General features: G+C 40.6%; 2 protein-coding genes across 2 annotated transcripts in view; one reads left to right on the top strand and one right to left on the bottom strand.

Moving 5' to 3' along the window:
- Positions 1–2,010: 2,010 nt before the first annotated feature.
- On the top strand, positions 2,011–6,204 carry LOC104968048 (receptor-type tyrosine-protein phosphatase delta-like). Its single transcript, XM_010797602.1, has 7 exons — positions 2,011–2,103; positions 2,760–2,974; positions 3,133–3,259; positions 3,631–3,756; positions 3,863–4,017; positions 4,513–4,648; positions 4,758–6,204. Exons 1-7 carry the CDS (start codon positions 2,011–2,013, stop codon positions 4,824–4,826), a joined length of 921 nt encoding a protein of 306 aa, XP_010795904.1. The 3' UTR covers positions 4,827–6,204.
- Positions 5,304–22,080, bottom strand: part of LOC104968047 (receptor-type tyrosine-protein phosphatase delta-like) — a 100,033-nt gene continuing 83,256 nt past the window's right edge. Inside the window, exons 32-37 of the mRNA XM_010797601.1 lie at positions 21,671–21,794; positions 19,226–19,401; positions 15,746–15,865; positions 14,678–14,832; positions 12,717–13,002; positions 5,304–5,381 (exon numbers count right to left, since the gene is read on the bottom strand). Coding sequence (XP_010795903.1) covers positions 5,304–5,381; positions 12,717–13,002; positions 14,678–14,832; positions 15,746–15,865; positions 19,226–19,401; positions 21,671–21,794 — 939 coding nt within the window. The remainder of the gene's footprint in view (positions 5,382–12,716; positions 13,003–14,677; positions 14,833–15,745; positions 15,866–19,225; positions 19,402–21,670; positions 21,795–22,080) is intronic.

Genomic DNA, 22,080 nt, shown 5'->3' with positions numbered 1-22,080 from the left:
CACAACCATTTTCACACCCTAAGAGTAGAGGAATACTTCAATTCGGTTCGTCATGATCAGTAGATGTGATTTGCCCCCGAGCACCCCTGGGTAAATTACCGTACAGCAATGCGTTCAATGCGTGACGTCATTGGTAAGAGACGGCCCCCGAACACATATGGTACTCACACCGGATGTTGTCACATGTTGGCTCACGTCTGTAAACACTAACTTTATTCAAACAAACTTTACTTCCGTTTAATATTCTGCAATAATAATGTCTCTACATCTATGGTTGTAGTGTTAAAATCAGTAGGTTCCGGTGTACATCACTCCATGTCATTTCGCTACTAAATTCATCTCTATAAGAAATTGTAAATTTACCACATGCTAACTGCCAACCGGAGATGAAAGAGTTTCAGAATAAAGCTTAACAGCTGGTTGTGCACAAGAATTTCTGGTTTTTCAGTATAAAACAGCATTTAAACTGACGGCATGTTTAAACTACATTACCCCATTAAAACATTGATTTTAATTTCTAACAGTAGCTACACAGAAGCAAGCAATCTACTGCTGTGTGTGTATATGTTTTGGACACCTAAAACAAAGGCCCACCTAAAAGATAAATATCATTTTGAGTATATGTATGCTGTATTTAGAATATTTGTATCGCTTGATCTGGCCGTCAGACAGCCCTTCCTGACTGGGAACTGAAGCCATAATCTATGCTCTCTTCAAAGCCACCAGACTACATTGACGTTTGGTGATTTGGTTAAATCAGATTCACCCAAGTGTAGTAAAAGTACGTTTTTTGATAATGGAGTCTTTTCTTTTATTTACACCTGTGTGTTTCCTGTGTGACATGTTCACATGAGAAGGTGGTTCTCTCAGCTTGAGAGCAAACTTCTCCATAGGGACATACAGTATTTATGAACCTGCAGTTCCTGACCTTGATAGTCACTGAGCGTCTTTCCCAGGGCTGTTAGCATTCCCCCTCTGAGAGTTTCATATACCCAGGATGGATAGTTGGATTTGAAGGGGATTATGGGATTGCACCGTTTGAATCTAAGGTAAGAGAGTTCTACTGAGGATTTAAGAGAGCATAGTCGTTTTGGGCATGTGATGGCTACAGAAATACTTAATTATGTAGGGCAGGAAGTTGCAGTTTAAAATAAAATAACATACGGCTGCTTTCAAGCATTTAGGAAGCTGATAAGAATCTAAAGTGAGAGCACAGAACACATTCATCGATACACAAGCAAGAAGAGTGAGTGCAACAAAGGAGTGTTATTGAGTAGTGGTATTTTCACTTTATTCTAGCAATTTTCTGTACTGTGATATTTACCTCTCGCCAGACGAGTTTTCAGCAGAACTGTCTGGTTTTGCTGGGTGAATAGAATATTTAGCGATACAGACAGATATTGAAAGCAGGTGGATTTTATTTTCCTGGAATGGCTTATGTCTGCTCTGACGCTCAGAGGGGAAAGTAAACACAAAGCCACTCTGAGCTATCTCCTTCATCCTTTGCTCTGGCTGTCCTGTTCTAATGGCAGCAGCCTCCTCCGAAAGACAATGAACTGTGGGCTCAACTGTTTGCTCAGCTTTATATTGTTCTCAAACATGAGCCAGGGGTGTCCCAGTCATTAGCATACATTTACATTTACAAGATAGAAACTGAACTTTCCAACCTCATCAACCAAACACCAAATGGATGGAATTTCTCACGGAGGAGCAGCATCGCATCCCTCAAATAAAAGCAAGTTAAAGCATGTGTGAGAAAATAACAATTTTAAGCTTTTTGTTGGCAGCTTTTGGTAATCCAGCACCCTATTACTGTAGACACACTGTTTTTGTTTCCTTTCACTGAGAGTTTGCTATGGAGGTTAAAGAGGTTGCCAGCAGGGCATGATTTCATCCAAGTTTAACAGATGGTGAATATAATGGCCATGTGTAAAAGCAGCAAAAATGTTTTGTCAGTGCCAGACTTTATTGATAAGATTCAAGTCAAATCGAAATAAAATCAAATGAAGAATGACTATTGTTGGCACTGGAACCTTCGGTACAGACTACCAAAATGAACTGGTGAACTTGTGTTGCTCTGGGATTTTCCAGCTTGGTCTGTCTGTAAGAAAATAGGTTTCTGCTGTTTCTCCCACAGCGCTCCGGTAGCCAGCGATGGTCGAGGCTCAGTTCATGAGACCCCATTGTTTCCCCCTGCGAGTCTGCGGTTTCCCTGCTGCCTATTCCCTGTTGTTCTGTCTTTCCTTTTAAGCCATGTCATCCAATGGTCGAGTGTGAGCGAGAGTGTAGAGTGTGTGCTAACGTCTGTCTGTCTGCACGTATCCATACAAATGTGTGTGTTCCAGTTTTTCCCCCTTCACTAGTGAAGGATCATCTGTGGTTCACATATGTGTGTTGAGACAGTGTGGGGCCTTGTGGTTTCCTGCCCTTCTTCCTCCTCTAGTTCATTTTATTATATTTTCTTCTCCCAATCCTTACCGCTTCTATGGTCCCCCTATATTGCCCCTCTTGTTTATTCAATGAAAGACGTCTGACTAAGTATCCTCAGGCCTGCCAAGTCAAGCTGATTTTCTAATCTCACTTGTCCAGTATGCCTGCGGCAAACACGGCTTGTGCTAAATACATCTGAATCCTCAAATGTGTTTGAACTTTCCTCCTTCCTTTAATTCATCCTTCCTTGTTTCCATTGTTCCCCATATTGCTTTTCTTGTTTTCTACCAATACTACACGACTTCTGAGGTCGTTTCTTCATATGTCAGTCAATTTTATATTGTAAAATATTGATTTTGTTTCAGCGTCTGGCCAGTGCCAAGGCCCACACATCTCGGTTTGTGAGTGCCAACCTACCATGCAACAAGTTCAAGAACCGGCTGGTGAACATCATGCCCTACGAGACCACACGTGTGTGTCTGCAGCCAATCAGAGGAGTGGAGGGATCTGACTACATCAACGCCAGCTTCATCGACGGATACAGGTCAGAATAAACTGATCTGAACTATTGTTTCCAATGTTACTGTTGACTTTTATTTCAGGCATGGCATTAGTTTATTCAGTTACGGTTATCAGTGTTTTGTCAAATCTGCCCCACAATATGCATTGTTAAGTATTTAATTTACCTATTTGTGTTTTTAGGCAGCAGAAGGCCTACATAGCAACCCAAGGCCCGCTGGCTGAGACCACAGAGGACTACTGGAGGATGCTGTGGGAACACAACTCCACCATCGTTGTCATGCTAACCAAACTGAGAGAAATGGGACGGGTACGAATACTAATACAAATACACAGACACACATTATTGTGTAATCAAGTATACAGGGAACAGTTGTTAGGGTGGATATAATAGGCAGCTATTTTTATACATACATCTGAAAATAATAAAAAATTATAGTCATGACTATTAAAAACAGCATATGGAACGTTAAAAATGCAAGCAACACAGTGATGGAGTGTGAAAGAGATAATTGTCTGAGTTATATCTCATGGACATCATATCTCATCTGGCACAAGACTATCTCCAAGTGAATAATGAATTTCAGTCAGGAAGACATTTTCATGACGAAGTATCCAGAAATTGTCCCTCAGACATGATGTACAGCTCTGAACGTTAGTCTCTGTGCTGTCTTCCTGCAGGAGAAATGTCACCAGTACTGGCCCGCAGAGCGCTCCGCCAGGTACCAGTACTTTGTGGTGGATCCCATGGCTGAGTACAACATGCCCCAGTACATCCTCCGAGAGTTCAAAGTCACTGATGCCAGGGTAAGTCATTGGTTTGTCTGTGTTCATGTGGGTAAAAGACATCATGTGTAATGCTTTTAGATTATTTCTGTGATTCAAAATAATCAAACACATTCTCTTCCTCCAGGACGGCCAATCGCGGACAGTTCGTCAGTTCCAGTTTACTGATTGGCCAGAGCAAGGAGTGCCAAAGTCAGGGGAGGGATTCATTGATTTCATTGGCCAGGTGCACAAAACTAAAGAACAGTTTGGTCAGGATGGGCCAATTACTGTGCACTGCAGGTAAGACCCATTCCTCGTATTAACCCCTTTATTTTATACACAGATCAAGGAGTGACTAATTAAAGAAAAAACCTAATTTATTAAGGGGAGTAACATAACAAATGCTGAGAAGAATGAAAATAATATTAATTATCTCACATAACTGACTTTTTATGCCTGAGAAAGCACTTTTAATACTATCATAAAAGCACCAAATGAGGGATCATATGTTTGGTTTTCATGTTTTCAGTTGAGCTCAGAGATTGGTGGTGGCCTAAAATCTTACTAAGATACTTAGTGCTGTTTTTTTTACTTTAATCTATCACCCATACAGTATGTACATGTGATCACTGTAGTATTTATCTGAATGTCGTCACTGCTAACATAGCCATTGAGAGGAACATCTACAGTATATAGGATTGTGAACATGGCACGTCGGTCTATTATGCATGACTACAGGTTTAACAGTTCCAAATATATCCAGCTCTAAATATGTTTCCGTCTGTCCGCCCACAGTGCTGGAGTAGGGAGGACCGGTGTTTTCATCACCCTCAGCATCGTGCTGGAGAGGATGAGGTACGAGGGGGTGGTGGACATTTTCCAGACCGTCAAGATGCTGCGCACCCAGAGACCTGCCACCGTTCAGACAGAGGTGAGCTCCCACGCTGTTATCCTTCTGTTTCCCTGCTACATCATGCTCATTTTCTCTTAACACTCTTTTTCTTCTGTCACTGACTTTACATTATTCTTCCTCCCTCCAGGACCAGTACCAGTTCTGCTACCGGGCCAGTCTGGAGTACCTGGGAAGCTTTGATCACTATGCAACATAAACCCGAGTGGTCATCTCTCACATGCCACATCCCACCCAGTGCACTTTTCTTAGGTCACATGCGGCCTGATTTAATGCACTAGGCTGCGATGTGTCTATGAAGATTTTTGCCACCACATGCAGAGTGAAGGGGGACCATCGGCTTATCCCGTACCCAGAAACAGCACCTCTTACTGAGCCATAGCGACCTGCTTGACAAGGGTGTTTCCTTGCACCCTCAGCCCAAACACACCCATTGGTCAGTCTGAAGAAGCAACTTCAACCACTGTTCCAATCAGAATACTTGATCAAATATTTTTTTCTATTTGTTTCAGTGCTTTTGTGAGCACCCAGATTGCTTTACATTGTTTGGGTGTGGAACTCTCACCTCGTCCACCACCAGTGTAGCATCACCAACCTAAATATAGGAACCGGCTACAGTATTTAGCTGTCACAGGAAATTTAGATTTTTCTATTTTGAGGACTGTCTAGAGGGAGTCTACAAATCCATGTTATGGAAGCTTTGTGGACTGAATGAACTGGGACTTTTGAGCACCAGAGAATTGTCAGCAGGAGACTGAAAACACAGAGCACACAGTATTAAAAAGACAAAGAACACACATCCCAAAAAGAGGCACCAAGAAGTGTTTTTTTCTGTTTTGTTTTGGAAACAGACTCTTGTTTCTTTTGAATGAAAAAGAAGATATTTCTACCATACAGTAATAAAAACCACCAGTTCAACCTTATGCTTCACGGTTAAAGATAAGGGAAACTTGAAAGCGGTTTAAAATGCATACCACAAAGTAAAAAGTTGATTTAGTTTTTTAGAAAAAAATATAGATATGTGACATGTAGATATGTATTGGGTTGTTTTTTTTACTTTATGGCACGTTTTTGTTTTGTTTTTACAGATTTCTGAATTTGTCCCCACTGACCATACGAAAGCAAAGTTGTATTTCTTTATCTGTGTAATCCAATGAGCTGTAGCTTTTTTTAAGTGATACAGTACTGTTTTAAAGTATACAATCAAAACTAGTGTGGAAAATGTTCACAATTCTATGGAAACACCACCATTGAGTGTCACTCTCCTGTATTCTCTACCCACTCTGTTTTTGACAACACACGCGTTTCGCATGCACACGGGACTCTCAACCTCATTTCTATCTGGCCTGTGGTGTCAGAGAAGAATTCCCAGGGGCCGACAGAGGTGCAACATTAACCCTGCTGATGCCAGGACGTCCCGAGAATAAACTCGCCAAGTTGTTCTGTGTGCACGTTCAGAGGAAGCCAGATAGAACTACAGAGAGTATGCACAGAAAGAATAGTATTAAAAAATATTTATGTGTCCAAATAAGCTTCACAAAGATTTCTCAAGCAGGGAGCACGAAGGGAGTGTAGAATAATGGTGGGGTCGAGGGTGGAGGATGGGGGGGGGCTCAGGAGGAACAATTTTCTCACTGGAATGCTCACCTATGATTTTTCTCTCTGTCTGATTCAGTGTGCAATAAGTAGATGTATTATATATTTTTGTGTCAAGTCACTAACTGCAGTTATATGCCATTATGATGACGATGATATTGATGATGATGGTGCATCATTTTCGAGACACAAAGATGTTACGCTTGATATGATTCTCGCCACCGTTTAAATGTGTCCAAACAGAGGGTCCACCACTGACCTCTTAGGAAGTAGATCTTTTATTATGTCACAACTCCAGTAGATGATGTCATCCTTCTGTGTGTCACGGCAACCAACGAATGATCGAACTCATACTTCAAACAGCATCTAATAAGTATTTTGATTTTAGATTTATAGTGCCTTATATTACACGCCTATTTTGATAAAGTTACTTTAAAGGTTTTCTTTGTGTACTTTATGTATGTATGCTCGTATGTGACCTGAATGTCTGTGTATATTATTTTGTTATGTTACGGTGTGTCAAAGTGTGATCTGTTTTTGGCTGTGAAATGTTGTATGGGAGGCTCTGTGGGGGCTGGATAGTTGTACTCATCAATTTCAACCCAGCAACAATAATATCATATCTCTTCAAATGTTAAAGAATATCTTACATGAGATTTAACTAAAGACACTAAAAATGTGGTTTCAAAATAGGTTATGAGCAGGATGATCATTTTGGAAAGAAAAAAGTTTGTATTTCAACAGCTTTCCGTCTTTTCTTTCCTGGGACACTTGCTGAAACGTTGTGTATGTTTTCCTTTCATCCGACTTCAGTTTGGCTGCTAAGAAATGTTGGCCATACTGGTGACTTTGGCACCGACTGTGAGCTGGCTCAGAGAAGTCATACTTCCTCAGCTATTTAGAAATCTATAAAAAGCTGAAAGGCAGTGGCAATCTTTGTCAGTTTGGAGAAAAGGTTAAATAACAAGAGTTCACCCTATCCCACCTGAAGCCCTAAACGTACAATGATTCAAACTGCGCAGCTTTTTTCCTCATTCTGATGTCTACAGTTATATATTTGTTTCCTTTAATGACAAAGGCTGAAAGAAGATCAGGTGCTACATCTCCAACAACACAAAACCCACATCATCTTCTTTTTTTGTATGCTCTTCAACGCTTCACCATATAGGCTAAGAGATCGTTGACAGTTGTTCACCCTCTTAAAGTAACCCTGTTGTCGTTTTGTATGCATGGTACCACTTTTGAGATGCCCCTTTGGTCACACCTGTTATGGGAAGACTTGCACTTTCTCTCTTTGTACTATGCACTAATACTAGTATCCTATTATCTCTGAAAGCCCCTCCCCCCCTCCCAAAGGAGTTTTACTTGATCTCAGTAAAGATGGACCCTGTAATGCTCACATGGTTGTGTATATGTAAATAACACAAATCACAGAGAGTAATTGAATATTGCATAAATTAATTAATAAATAGATAAATGAATAAGGTGAAGAGTGATTAAGAATGTATCAGATATACAGAGTGATATATTAAAAGGATGCACCTGAAATCACAGTTTATGGCACAGCAGTATGTGTGATACATCACATTGTGGATTTGTTGTAACACAAAAGAGAAGTTTCACAAAGAAGTGTTCTATTTTATCCCCGCCCCCAAATGTATCATGTAGATGGATAAAACTGGAGTTTATAAATTGTATAAAAACGAAAATATGGTGTGGTACTTGGACCAATTACCTCTAATTGGTCTGTAAATGTAAACTTATTTTTTTGTTTTGTTTTCTGCTCCGAGTCAACAAGTGCTTTTTATTTTTCTTACATTGGTTCTCGGAGCACGTGAAAACCGAAAAACAGTTCTGTTTGGATTTCTGTTCTCTGTCGACACAAGTTTCATTTGTTACAAATAAACTCAAGTGAAATAACTGCTACTGCTGTCGTTTTTAATAACAAAACGTCTAAAAATGTGTTAGAATAATGAAAATCCCAAAACAGAAGATTCTATAATTATTTTTAAAAATAAAATAAAAATTTAAAGCAGATTATTGGCCTCTACTTCAATGATTTATCGATAAAATTAGGGAAACGATTGTATTTGTTATGTTGTTTAAAAGGATAACAAAAAATAATTTATCTTATGTATATTATAGTGTACATACATCAAAACTGACTAGCTTAGACTTTAAACTTGCTGGAGATCCATCAAAAGTGAAAAACAAGCCTTTTTTGTATTGTGTGAAATTATGTAACATAAAATGCCATACTGAAGTCACATTATAGAATATCAAAGAAATCATAAAAGGTCATGATACAGAATGTCACAAAATATGTCATGACATACTGAAGTATTTATTTTGTCATGAAAATGTCATTAAAAGTCATGTCAATATGTCATTAAAAAAGGTGGCATAATGGAGAACCTTCCTTTGTGAAAACATCTGTACGTTGATTTGTTTATTTTATAAATATAGAAAGGAAAGGAATTTCTCTTCGGCGGCTTTGTGTGTTTTTACCTCCTGTAAAAGTGCAGTTTCAGTGGTTCACTTAAGAACGAGAATGAAAATGTTACTAAAAATAGCTGCTCTATTTGTCTCTCATTTTATTCCAGCATCATCCAGTTTTTTTTCTGAAACTTTTTGTTGGCAGTGTAATGAGCGTTCCAGCCTCACAGGGCTTCTTGCATCACTAAAAACTTTTAGTCTTGATAAATCCATATTGGAAAACAGATGGAGGCTCCAGTCTGCAGTGAGTGGAAAGTTGCTGCTGAAAGGGCCTTTCTCATTCATGTATGTCTTGTCATCGCAAAGGCTCAGCAAATGATCTTCCAACGCCTCATTCAGAGAGCTTCTTGCTTCTGGGCTTCGAGCAGAGCGTTTCAGATCAGTCGTCTACTCCCTGTTGAAGCTTCAGAAGCTCTGTTGCCATGAGCTGTGTCATTAGCTCAGTTCTCAACACTTCAACATTTCCTCCATTAGACTGTTTTCACTTTCAGAGCGATAAGCTGTGCAACTTTGTTTCAATCATGATCCAATGCTGCTCCATTCTATATGAAGTACTCATCCTTTTTGTTGAAGCTGAGGGACAAACGTTGCTTTTGTGAAAGACAAATAGAGCAAATTAAGTTTTACGGCCTTCAATTACAATGTAAATGAAAAACAAAACACTTTTACTAGAGAATGATAGCAGGCAAAGTAAAGCAGCCATATTCAACCTCCTGTTCTAAATACTGCATTGTTGCACATACAATTACACAGACAATGCTTTGCTAAGAAAAATGCTTAACTAGATACATTGATTTATTGCAATAGAGCTACAGAAAAGACTGCTGGGTGGCAAGTGGTGGGAGAAGTGTTCACTTTGTTATTTAATTGTTCTCACTAATACCACAGTATTGCTACTCTGTTAAAAGGTGATACACTCCAACACCAAGTATTAGCAACAACATGTGATTGAAGTATCCAGAATACATGTCACATTTCAGAATACTGTATTTGATATTATCATTAATGCATACCTCACTTTAATAGGGACGCTATTAATTGTATTTATTTATTTTTGACATACTGCTGGGTAGCTTGTGGTAATCTTAACTTAATCTATGTATATACTTTTTTGATAAGGTTCCCCCCTATATAAAGTGTAAATGTTTTTACATAATTGTTGTGTTGTTTCCAAGGAAGAGGTAGTCACCCTAGAATCTACAATAGGCATTTATTTCCCCACTTTGTTTGTCTTTGCTTGTGTTCTAAATAGTTGTTGTTCAGTGTTGAAACATTCATTAGCTAACAATGACCAAATTACAATTTGAAATAGAAGATATGTAATGTTCTATTAATATAAAGTGAGGTCCAGTTACCACTTACTCTATGAAACAGCTGGTAGTTATGGGTCCTTTTTACTCAAGCACATTTCAAAGCCCATACTTTTTTACTTTTACTTGAGTAAAGAAGTGTAGTCAGTACTTCTTCTTCTAACAGAGTATTTTTAAACATGAGTATCCGTACTTCTACTTAAGTAAAGGATGTGTGTACTTTTGCCATCTCTGCTTGAATAGAAGTTTCTTAAAAGTATAATGTTATTGTAATTGAAGGCACGTCGAGGCAATGCTCACAATAAACGACTTGAAAATCATTGATTTGCTTTTAGGGGAATACAATCTTCTATGTGGCATGTTTGTTTTGCATTTTCCTCAAGAAAAATTAATTTGTTTGGCTTCTACATCACAGTCTGAAGCAGGCTGTGACGTGGTCTCCATGGGAGTACAACACTTTTTGCAGCCTCGCCATGACCACTTAAGATACCTCCTGGATTTTACTTCTATTATAAGCATCTCATTTTGTATAACCAAAATGTATTTAGAGACACATAAACCGCATTTTTCACAGCTGCTGCAATGCAAATGCCCCCTTAGTGGAAATAAGTTGACAATTTCATAAGAAAACATAAGTCATTTTTTTATTTATTTTCCTTACAGCAGTTAGCAATATTTTAACTATAGCAAGCCAAAAATAAATACAAATTTAAATTATTTCAACAATGTATTTCATTTAACAGAGCAACAGTAGCATTTCACGTTAATAGTGCACAGAATCCAATCCCAAGGCATGGCTTCCCGTCTGAATCTGTCCCCTTATGAAGGGTTTAAAATGTTGTCAATTCTATATTTTGCTTTAAATCCATTTCATAGTTTGTCCATATTGATGAAAAACAGACAGAGAGGAAGCCATTGTAGTGTCACTGGCCTCCAGCAGGAGCAGTTAGGAGACTGTTTAACATGCGATCAGAAACAGTGAGACATGAAGAAAATACAAGCAAAGTGCATAACTATTCAAAACAATAATAACATAACCCCAAAAAGCTACCATCGGCAGGCTATTTAGAAAAACCTCACATTTTAATTTTTCATGTACAAAGAAAAAAAGTGTCATTTATTTCCAAAAAGGGTGATGTGACAATTGTAAGTCACGTTTATTTTCCCTGACAGATGTGAAAGCAATAGGCAACAATGTCCTCCGTTATCCTGTTCTATGAGAGTCCAGCTGTCCCATCACCAATCACTCACGTATAATGTACAAGCAAGTTATCATCCATCTCACACAACGTTGTTTCCTCTGTTCCTCGAGTTGCAGGGAAGTTGTTTGGGCATTTAGTTGAGATGAAAGTCCAAAATACCAACACGCAAGCATCCACACACACACGCAAGCATCCACACACACGCATCCGCAAGCATCCACACACACGCATCCGCAAGCATCCACACACACACGCATCTCCCCACACACACACACACATCTCCACACACACGCATCTCCCCACACACACACACTCCACACACACACACACACACACACACACACACACACACACACACACACACACACACACACACACACACACACACACACACACACACACACATACTCTCTCTCACACACACAGANTTTAGTGGAGTTCCGGATGTTGTCACATGTTGGCTCACGTCTGTAAACACTTATTATTGCTGAATATTAAACGGAAGTAAAGTTTGTTTGAATAAAGTTAGTGTTTACAGACGTGAGCCAACATGTGACAACATCCGGAACTCCACTAAACTAAAATGCCGTGAAGTATTTCCAGTATTTTTAAAGTATGAATTACAGCCATAAAATTGCAATAAATGAAAAGGGATGAAAGAGAATATGAGGAGAAGAGGTGTGTTTAAGCATATATTGAATGTACGATGTCTGAATCCTCCGTTATGAGTAACATGGAAGATCGGAGGAGGAATATCCCTACAACGCCAACCAGCAGATGAGGAGGAGCCACCTGGGGGTATTTAACAGCTGAAAGTGTGTTTCGCTGCTCTCTCTCTTTTGACTCCGGAGCCCCAGAACACAGCTGCTTTTCTGATTGAACAATATCATGCTTGTGACATACCCGCGCCTTTTTTAATTAAAGTACCCAATTGAACCTTCACAGAAACTCCATTTAGTCTCCTTTTAAAGCTTCTCTCCCGGACGGGAGAATAACGAACACAGTTTACACTACTCCTGTCAGTTTTTCCAAACTGGTGGCTAGCCGACAGCCTTCTACTGTAGGTAAAACACTGACTATGGATAAGTACCTCATAAAACCCCGCTTCAAAACAAAACTATCCCATTAACAACCTCCACAGCTTGTTTTTCAGTATCCAGACCACACTTCAAACCCCATCTTCATGTCTTTGATGTTTTATATATCAAACACAGTCTGACAGCATGAAGAGAGCCCATCTGTAGACCCTGGTTTATTCTTAAGTGTGAGAAAGGACTGAATATCTACAGAACAAAATTCAGTGGAGCTATTGTGCAACGTTACCCTTTGTTTGGCCTTATATGTACTGAGGGGCAAGAAAAAGCTGACTCTCTCTCTAGAGACCAGTGGAGTGTCACATCGTAATTTTTAATCGGTTTTATGAACCATCGTAAATCAGTTAGACCAAATTTGACAACTTTCAAAGACATGTTGATGAGTGCTCACCTTGAACTCCACCTCCATGCCGGTGACATTCTCTCCTGGTTCGATCTGCGTCAGCCTCTGGATGTAGGAGTACAGGTTCCTGGCCGGGACCTCCGTGTTCCCGCAGGTCACGGCCTCCAGCAATGCGTCATGAATGAAGATGTACTGATCCTCCGTCTGGACCATGTAGTTCCTCTGGGAGCGCATCAGCGTGACATGGCCGTAAATGTCGAGGGTCTTCTCATGCTTGATCCTCTCGGCCATGCCGTCGATTACTATGAAGCAACCTGTACGACCCACTCCAGCACTGAGCCAAAACGAGGGGGGGGGGGGGAGAAAAGCAGGGAACACATGGTGATGTTATACTCTCAACAACCTATGGGAGATAAATTGTTAGTGCTATGCCTTCAAAATCGGTCCAAATCTAGTCCTGTTGCATATTTTAAAACCAATAACATACTGTGCCTAAATCTACTAAGTATCACAAAGATGCCAGCAAGCAATATTTCCAACACAGGATGTAAAAACTGACATCAGCGATGAGTCAGCATCACCGTCTGACTGGCATTAGGAAGATATCCTCTCCTATCGACATACAATCCAGAAATATAATACATTTAGCTGCCCACCCAAACACTTCACATTTATGCTGTGCAAGTCCCTAAATGTTGAAACAGCCTGACCAAGCAACTTCCTGCAAGCGAATAAAAACCTCTTTATATGGTTAAATTAATATCAGTGTGTATGTGCACGCTGGCTTGTGTGTGTTGTTCAGGTGAAATGAGATTTGGTCCATTGTTTGACACAGAGAATGGTTCATATGTTAAGGCACATTATGATGGAGTCTTTCCGGGATAATTAAATTTGACTGATAATCCTGTTAGATACTCCATCTGACTGCTACGGAAGATTAGGAAGAGCTCCTCTCCTGCCAACCTTTTCAACCCCCTCCCCCCCACCCCCGAGCCTCATCTCTCTTTATCTTCTCTCCAAATACCCTTACAACACTCTCACACCCGCCCCACCACGTTTTCACTCTCGCATTTTTTTTTAGACTCCATTTTCTCTCCACCTTTCCCTTTCTTTAATTCATCATTTCCATTCACTGTCCTGGATTTGACCTCACCTTCTCTCTCATGCTGCACATATCTCCTCTTTTAACTCCCAGGAGCCAACTCTCCCTCTCAATCATTCCTCCATCCCCCTTTCTTCACTCTCTTTTCCTCCTTCCACCATCTTTACAGCACTAATTCTCCCTCCCAAGAGCTTCTGCTCCATATTCTCTCCCTCTGCTACCCACTATCTTCTCTACTTCCCTCCCTGGTTGACCAAGCAGGACTTGGGCTTGTGAGCCTCCTGCTGCTGAGATGGCAGCTCATTTGAATATAAACTTATGAACCCAGATCTACCACCAGCTTAAACTGTAAATAGCGAACACTAAAAGCTACTTATGGAAAAGAGGGTAAGCATGGCGGCCGCTGTTGTTGTAAAGTGAGGTTGTTAAGTGCGGAATGTGGGTGTCTAAGCCACTGAGGATGGTTTGGGGTTTTCATAATGGCAGGTCAATCTGATTTCAGCTCAGGACCTATGAATGATTGTTTACAAGTGTTCTTGGACTCTTTTTGAATTTCACAGACTCCTGGGGATACGAAAGAATGACGTTGCCAAGTAAAACCCAAAATAACACATAAGTGTTTCATGAAAGCCCACACACACACACACACACACACACACACACACACACACACACACACACACACACACACACACACACACACACACACACACACACACACACACACACACACACACACACACACACACACACACACACAATAAAGGACCAAATGGAATTTATTTTTGGTCATGGACCACTTTTCTTGGGGATTTTAAGAATGCTTTTAGTACAGTAAATGATAAAACATTTTTAAAGTTAGTCATTATAAAAACACAATTACTGATAAAAACACACACACACACACCTGCAGTGGACGACCATGGGACCCGCATCTGGTGGGTTGCAGGCCTTGACCCTGCGTAGGAAGGCCAGGAAGGGGGTGGGATGTTCAGGTACCCCGTGGTCTGGCCAGGCGGTAAACTGGAAGTGACGAACCTCACGCTTCTCATTGGAGCCGCTCTGTCAAAAACGTTCAAGATAAAGCTGGAATAACTCTATATTTATGTTGTTGTTCACAAATATATAGTGTCTGATAAAAAAACTAAACCCACAATGTCTCCATCTGTCTTTCAGTACTTTTCAACCTCCCTACCCTGCCCTGTCTGTGGTATTCAGCTCTAGGCACATTTGTACCTACTATGAATGTTGATTATGAAAAAAAGGACTCGAATAAGAGGAAAAGGCAAAGTTATTTCCCTTAACAGCTGGAAAACATTGCCAAAACAATAGCTTATTTCTTGAGGTTAATAGTCATGGATTAATACACTTTTGGTGGCCGAATGAGTGTGAGCACTGACTAAAAACCACAGTGCCCATGTTCTTGGGAATAATAATAACACAGAAAACAACAGTGCGGCTTTTAATACTTTTTGAGCAGCAATAGAGGTCTGCGGCACAGAGGAATAAGCTGCAGCGTATCAGGCTTTAGCTACACGACCAATACTTCTAAGAAGGATCAATTCATTGTTGGTTTTTGGCTTTTGGGCTTTGCCTTGGTTTTTTCTGCTATTTGTTGACAACAAGAATAATCTAAAAGATCCCAAGACTAATCCTTTCAAATGTACAACAGTGACTCATGGCTAACATGTATATGTGAACAAAGTAGTTCGTTTATTGAAGCTGACAGGGGGTCCATTGTAGGTGACATGAGAGATGCATTACTTTAATCTCATTGGAAATCAATATTGTATGAAACATTAAAACAAAATGTGGTCGTTCTCCATGCTGGGTCACAAAGGCAGCTGCATAGTTATGTACAAACTGTGACATGGCCAAAGCATAAAGCACGAACAAACAAACTAGTAGGCATGAATATTTCAACAGATCAATACACACACAACCCCATTACACTCCACTGCACATGTCATGTTACCTTGTAGAGAGCGAAGGTCCTGACAGAGTAGGTGGCCAGCTCCACTGTGTCCAGCAGAGTGACCTGGATGAGGCCGTAGGTCTCTGTGCCCCGTGTTGGCCAGTACTGATCACACTTCACCTACAAGGGGAAGAGGTAAGAAGCTGTGAGAGATGCAGAGCAGTTTGTATATGCCTGTACACATGTTTGTAAAAGAACAAGAAAGAAATATAGCTGACTTTGGTTCGTGTGCTTGTGTACAGAGGCAAAAAGGAAGGGAGTTTTGAAGCTTATCGGTTAGAGTTTCTGCAAATAAATGTTTGGAAAAAATGTGCGTTTTGCGACAACCCAGTGTGTGAAAGCGGTTTTAGTAAGTTTGTGGGGTGAAGAGTAACAGACAGAGAGGCAGGGGAGAGAGTCCTGCATATGTTGTGCTTTAAATACTAGAGAGCTGTACTCCATGAGAATGCCATATGTTGGTGGGTTCTCACTTATAGCCAACACAGTGCTGGAAAAATCCACTGACACCTCAAGCTGAGCCCTCACATATTTTATGCTGTACATCGAACTACATTCCAACCTCACACATCCCTACAAAAATACTTCCTGCACAACAAATCCCAGATTCCTTGACCACCAAGACACCTAGGATTCCCTTGAATAAATCAGCCATATTTGTAGTTCTTCTCCTCAGCCTCGGAGACCACAGACAAGATAGGAAAATATCCCAGAGGAGGGCCTTGGCAGAATCAGGCCAAACCAAACGTTATGTGCTGATCCCTCCAGTCCTCACATCAAAGACAGCAGGGAGCTCAGCTCAGCATTCCACTGCTCCAGACTTGGGATTATGCGTTTTGGCCCGGGACGTTCAGCCTGTAATTACAGCTTTTCAACTGTTGTTTTCCCACCAGACCTTGAGACACTATGGGGACAGGAACGGTTGTCCACGTAGGGGGGCCAAACCCTGCCAAACACTGACAGGATCGCAGTAAATGCCTGTTGTGAAGACTTTATTATTCATCGGTATATTTGCTTAAAGGAAAACTGCCGTGCTCTTGTGTGGTTTGATTGGTGCTAAAAGGAAGGATACTGGCAAGATTCCCACTGTGGGACCATCTGTGATCATCTCTGTTGTTCTGTAATGCGTGAACACATAATGGCGTAATGTTGAGAGGTGTTAAATTAGATTCAATCATTTTCTCCAACAAGCAGCTCACTCCTCGCTCAAACCGTAGATATAGTAGTAGGGGACTTATAATAAACAGTTAAATACAGTTCAATTGGCTGCTTCTGCTGTTGCATCATGTTGTAACTACCTTATTGAATTGGGAGAATGTAAAGCTTAGCAGTCATTCACAAGCTAAAGATGAATCATTTTTACGAGGCAGTGGCAGCCAACAGCTTACAATGAGGTGATTTACAGTCCTTCATTATGTACTGAGTCTTTCTTCAATAGCTAAATCCTATCCTGCATAGCCAACAGACAGAAACATAGAAACACAGTTGTGCATGTGATCATGCAAACTGAAGACACTAATGTGCACTGTTTTTTGACCTGGAGGGGGTTACAATAAACTACATCTCGGACCAAGTTAACTATGAGTGCCTTTAGGTGAGTTGAAAACAATCCTGCATTCCTACTCAAAACATTGGCATTAGGAGAAAAAGGGTAGAAAACATCAGAAAAAAGGGCACTGAAAAGGGATAAAAGGTAAGGAGAAAACCATGTGAGGTGAGGTTGCATTTCAAAAGGGATTAGCAAAGGAGAGAAAGAGAGGTCTTGCCTTAGAGAAGAAATAAGAGGGCATCTGAGGGTCAAACAGACACAACAGAGACAGTTGGGAAAGGTTGAAAAGGAAACAGAGTTTAACACAAGACACAGGTTAGTAGGAAACGAAGCACAGATGAGAGGAAAGGATCATTTTCCGAACACGGCTCTGGACATAATTGCTTTGCGCTTAATCATGATTCACACCTCAAGCCATCCTTGTTAATTTCATTCTAACATGACATGCTCATTACATTGCATTTTTACTCAAGTGTATATTCTGTTAACAACAGAACAATTCCTTTGAGCTAAATGATTTTCTAATTCATTACCTACCCCTATTTAATTCTTCTTGTAATCCCCCTAGGTCTTGCTCACCAATCTAATCCATTATATTGTACTGTACTGTATTTTGATTAACTACATGCCACCTTGTGTTATCCTACATGACGGATTTCATTTCTTACTTTACCACTGCACTTTAAGGTCGGTCATCGTATCGGTTGCTTTTTGGTTTATTTAATAAGCTTATTTTCTGTACTTTATGACACGTCCTTGTGTTTTGTCTTACTCCTTTTCTTGGTTATCCTGTTCCTTCCATATTTTAAAAAAGTGTAATGTCCTGCCGTGCCTCATTCCTCCTCACTGCTCTCAAATCAACCATATCCAATCCTATATTCTAGCCATACTCAACTCTAACCTAACTGTTCTTTATTTCACAGTTATTTTATTACTTACTTTACTGTAATTGAACTTTTATGGCCATGTCTTCTCACCTCTATTCTACTAAATCAAGCTGACTTCTACTTCTTCCACAACCCATCCTGTTCTCTTACACACATTATCTTACCCTTCTGTACCCAAGTCCTCATTTTAACATACTTTTCGCTTTCCTTTCTGAATGACCATCAATCCTATCTCACGCTAAACATCTTACTCTACACTGCACCTTCTTCACCCTTTACTGTGCTGACTGTGGGATGTCCGGCTGCACTTCACACTACATGTCACTGCTGACACTTCCTCAATCATCTGAAAAGCAGAATGCTGCAAATAAATAATGGATTACATGAACAGCATAGCATGTAGCCTACCTAAGCAACTTGCCTGCTGATGTACACTGGCACAGACCGAGGATAAAAAGGTGTGCCACGCTTGTCAGGATTTAAGAAATGCAGTAGGAGTACTCCTTTTAAGGTCTTTGGCATTTATTTAAAAAATATGTAGTGTTCAAATAATGTTTCACTTCACAGTTTTTGCTTAAAATTTTTTTCTTCGGACATCATTAATATACAGATTCTAATTGTTTTATCCAGTGTGTAGCTAACCTGAACTGGTAATAATACAGGATGACTCGAGGAAACTCTAGTACATGTATACCTTATATACTGAATACCAAATTACCTCACCATACCCAACACAAATGCTTCCTTATGTCTCTCAATTTTTCCCAATGTATTCCACAATGTCTTGTGTTCTGTGCTATCTGTGCAAATCCTACCAAACCATTCGACAAAGAGAAAAACCTACTTAATATTGCATCCTGACATTTACCCAATTTCCAGACTGACCTATCTTCTCCTGCTCCTCCCTATTCTGCCTGATTCTTTTTTATTACATCCCACCTTTCCCTTTTTCTTCTCTCGAAAATCAATATTGTGGTGGCGCAGTGCTGTGCTACCCTGTCCTTGCTGTCCCATATTCCCATGTTATTCCATCCCTCTATTTCTTACCCGTGATTTCTCCTCCAGCTTGGTCATCATTATAATGTTCGCTGTGTGCTGCTCCCAGACCAACCTCCAGAAATCCCCAAAAGTCTCAGGTAGGGACCCCTGGGTGGCAATATAGGCATTCTGTCGGCGGTAGCCATCAATATAGTTAGCATTGATGTAGTCACTGCCGGGGACACCTGCGTAATGAAGAAAAAGTTGAAGTTAGGGAGAATGTTGAAACAAATGATGTGTGCAAGGTGAGAAGTTGAATGAATTGTGATGAAGGTTGAAGAGAATAAACAGGGGAACAGATGTGTGAGGCCGATGCAACTGATGCTGAAATATGCATCAAATGTCTTTCCACTGCATCATATGTATTATGAATGGCATCAGGGTGGAATGTCTCTGCACTGATCACAAGAAGATCGTATCTGTCTGTGTAATTTCCTTTACAGATGAACCCGATTCTTACTATGATTTACGGTGAAATAATCTATATGGATTACTTAAAGTCTGCTGCGATGAAATCAGGTTTATGTCTCAGTAATAAAAGGTACAGACCATCTGAGGTCATGGCGGGGAGATTAATGTTTCCACAGGGCCAAGCGTCCTTTGGTGTTGGATTGTTCAGCCATCTTGTTTTATAATACATGCTAAAACGATCATGGGCCTAATCTGACTACACTCTCGATGTGTCGCTTTGAATGGCAATATGACTGTAAGGCCGTCTCTGTGTAAGACTCAGCTGACACTGCTTGTCCTGGAAGGGATTGTGTATAAGTGTGTGTGTCTGTGTGTGTGTGTGATGTGAGAGACCATCTGTGTGTGTTTGATTTAGGATCAGTCCTGCTCATCTGGGGCCTAATACCATAATCCCAAAAATCACTGAGTCACAGCTCAAACATGCACACATACACCAAAACACCAATGTACACACACAGGCATACACACAAACGTGTACGCGTACATTCAGCCGTGACCCGATTCTGCTGAAGTGGGACACAAAACTCCTTTTGAATCGTCTAATAGCAGTTTACACTTAAAAAGATAGAAGTCAATGAGCAAACAGTTGAATCCCGACAGGAAGAAACTCCTGCAGCTGATCTTTTCTGTTGCAGCCTATTGTAAGAGCACGATTCAGTCCCAAAGTAAAAAAAACCACGTCTCGCACACACATGCCTCACACACACACACCTCACCCACACACACACACACACACACACACACACACACACACACACACACACACACACACACACACACACACACACACACACAAACAAGCTGACACTTAAATGACAAAGCAGAACGGGGTTTTTACACAATTTATTCTAAATGGGATGAGGACAGACGGTAAGACGAGCTTCTAACATATGTTTATCAACCTCAGTCTATAAAAGACAGCTTTGCTAACTGCTTTGATGTGCTACAACTTTATTGCAAGGGACTACAGCAGAAGCACTGTGCAGATAAAACACACACATACACACACACACACCCTTCCAGTCTCTTGGTGGCTACCCTGGCTTGGCAGAGAGTTCGTGTTCATGCAGCATGTGTGGAGGAGACTGGGAGCAAAAGTGCATATCTGTGCTTGTGCAAATCCTGGGCATGTGTTTTAAATCTATGGAAAAGTGTGTGTATACGTGAGTGTGGGTTGTGTGTGACATGCTCAAGAGTATATGTGTTTTCTAAACTGAAAGAAAGACAGACAGCCAGAGCTCCAGGACAGGAGGGGGTGGAAGGACTGCTCACACATGCTCTGCCCAGATAAGGCTCATCTGTTTGGGCTTGGCCTCCCACTGCCTCCCTCTCTCCACTTTCGAGCTGCCAGTTTCTCTGCCTCAGGTCTTTCCGAGCTGAGGTGGGTGAGTGCGCATCAAAACGCACACTGAGAGCAAGACTGAGAGTTTTTTTTTTTTTCAAAAGACCAAATTTAGACGAATGGACATACCGTGAAAATATATTAGTGAATACATAATTAATAAAATGTGAGCTCATTTATCTCCATTAACATTAAAATGGTGAGAGACCGCATCAAATATATGATGTGGTGGCAATATTTATCCTGAAATGATATTTTTATGGCTGATGAAGTTAAAGCCCTTTGTGTGAAAATGAGAAATGGCAATGTAATGCATCTTTGGGCTATTAATATCGCATCCGTCATGGATTGCAGCTTTCACACACACACACACACACACACACACACACACACACACACACACACACACACACACACACACACACACACACACACACACACACACACACACGCTTCTATAATTGTGATGGCTTTCATTGAACAAATGTAATCCATAGCCTCTGTTTCCAACCCTATCCCAACTTCATTCCCAGTCTAAACCCTTGGCCCAATATTAATCCTGAAACCATGTCATAAACCTCCAAAAGCCTGTTTAAAAAGGCCAACATGCTGTCACTTCCTAATAATGACCTGTTTCTTACCCTCAATGCTGGAGAGTATGACTCTGGAGTGATCATAGGCAATGACGTTAGCATAGCGGTTCTTTGGTTTGTTGACCTCCAAGTTGGAGTTCTCCCATGTGAACTGCTGACCGGGGTCGATGGACTACAACACACAAAAGACAAGGTCAAAGAACAAATAGGAAACATCAACACTATATAACGGAAAGTACCACCGTTAACCTCTGTTATATTTAATTTAATACTGTTATAATATCATGCTTATGCTAAATGCATAACTGCCTAATAAGTGTATGTTGGCAAAGACTTTGTTATTTCTTAAAATCTCCCTTGAAATTCAGATAATGGCATCTAGAAAAGCCAGAAGCAACTTTAAGCTCACACACATTTTCCAATGTTGCTGCAGCAAAAAAATACAGCATTAGAAACCA

This window comes from Notothenia coriiceps, unplaced genomic scaffold (assembly GCF_000735185.1).
Source record: "Notothenia coriiceps isolate Sejong01 unplaced genomic scaffold, NC01 NC01_scaffold00038201, whole genome shotgun sequence".
Classification (NCBI taxonomy): Eukaryota; Metazoa; Chordata; class Actinopteri; order Perciformes; family Nototheniidae; genus Notothenia; species Notothenia coriiceps.
Note: the sequence above shows the minus strand (reverse complement) of the source record. Positions and strands in the feature narration are given on the sequence as shown.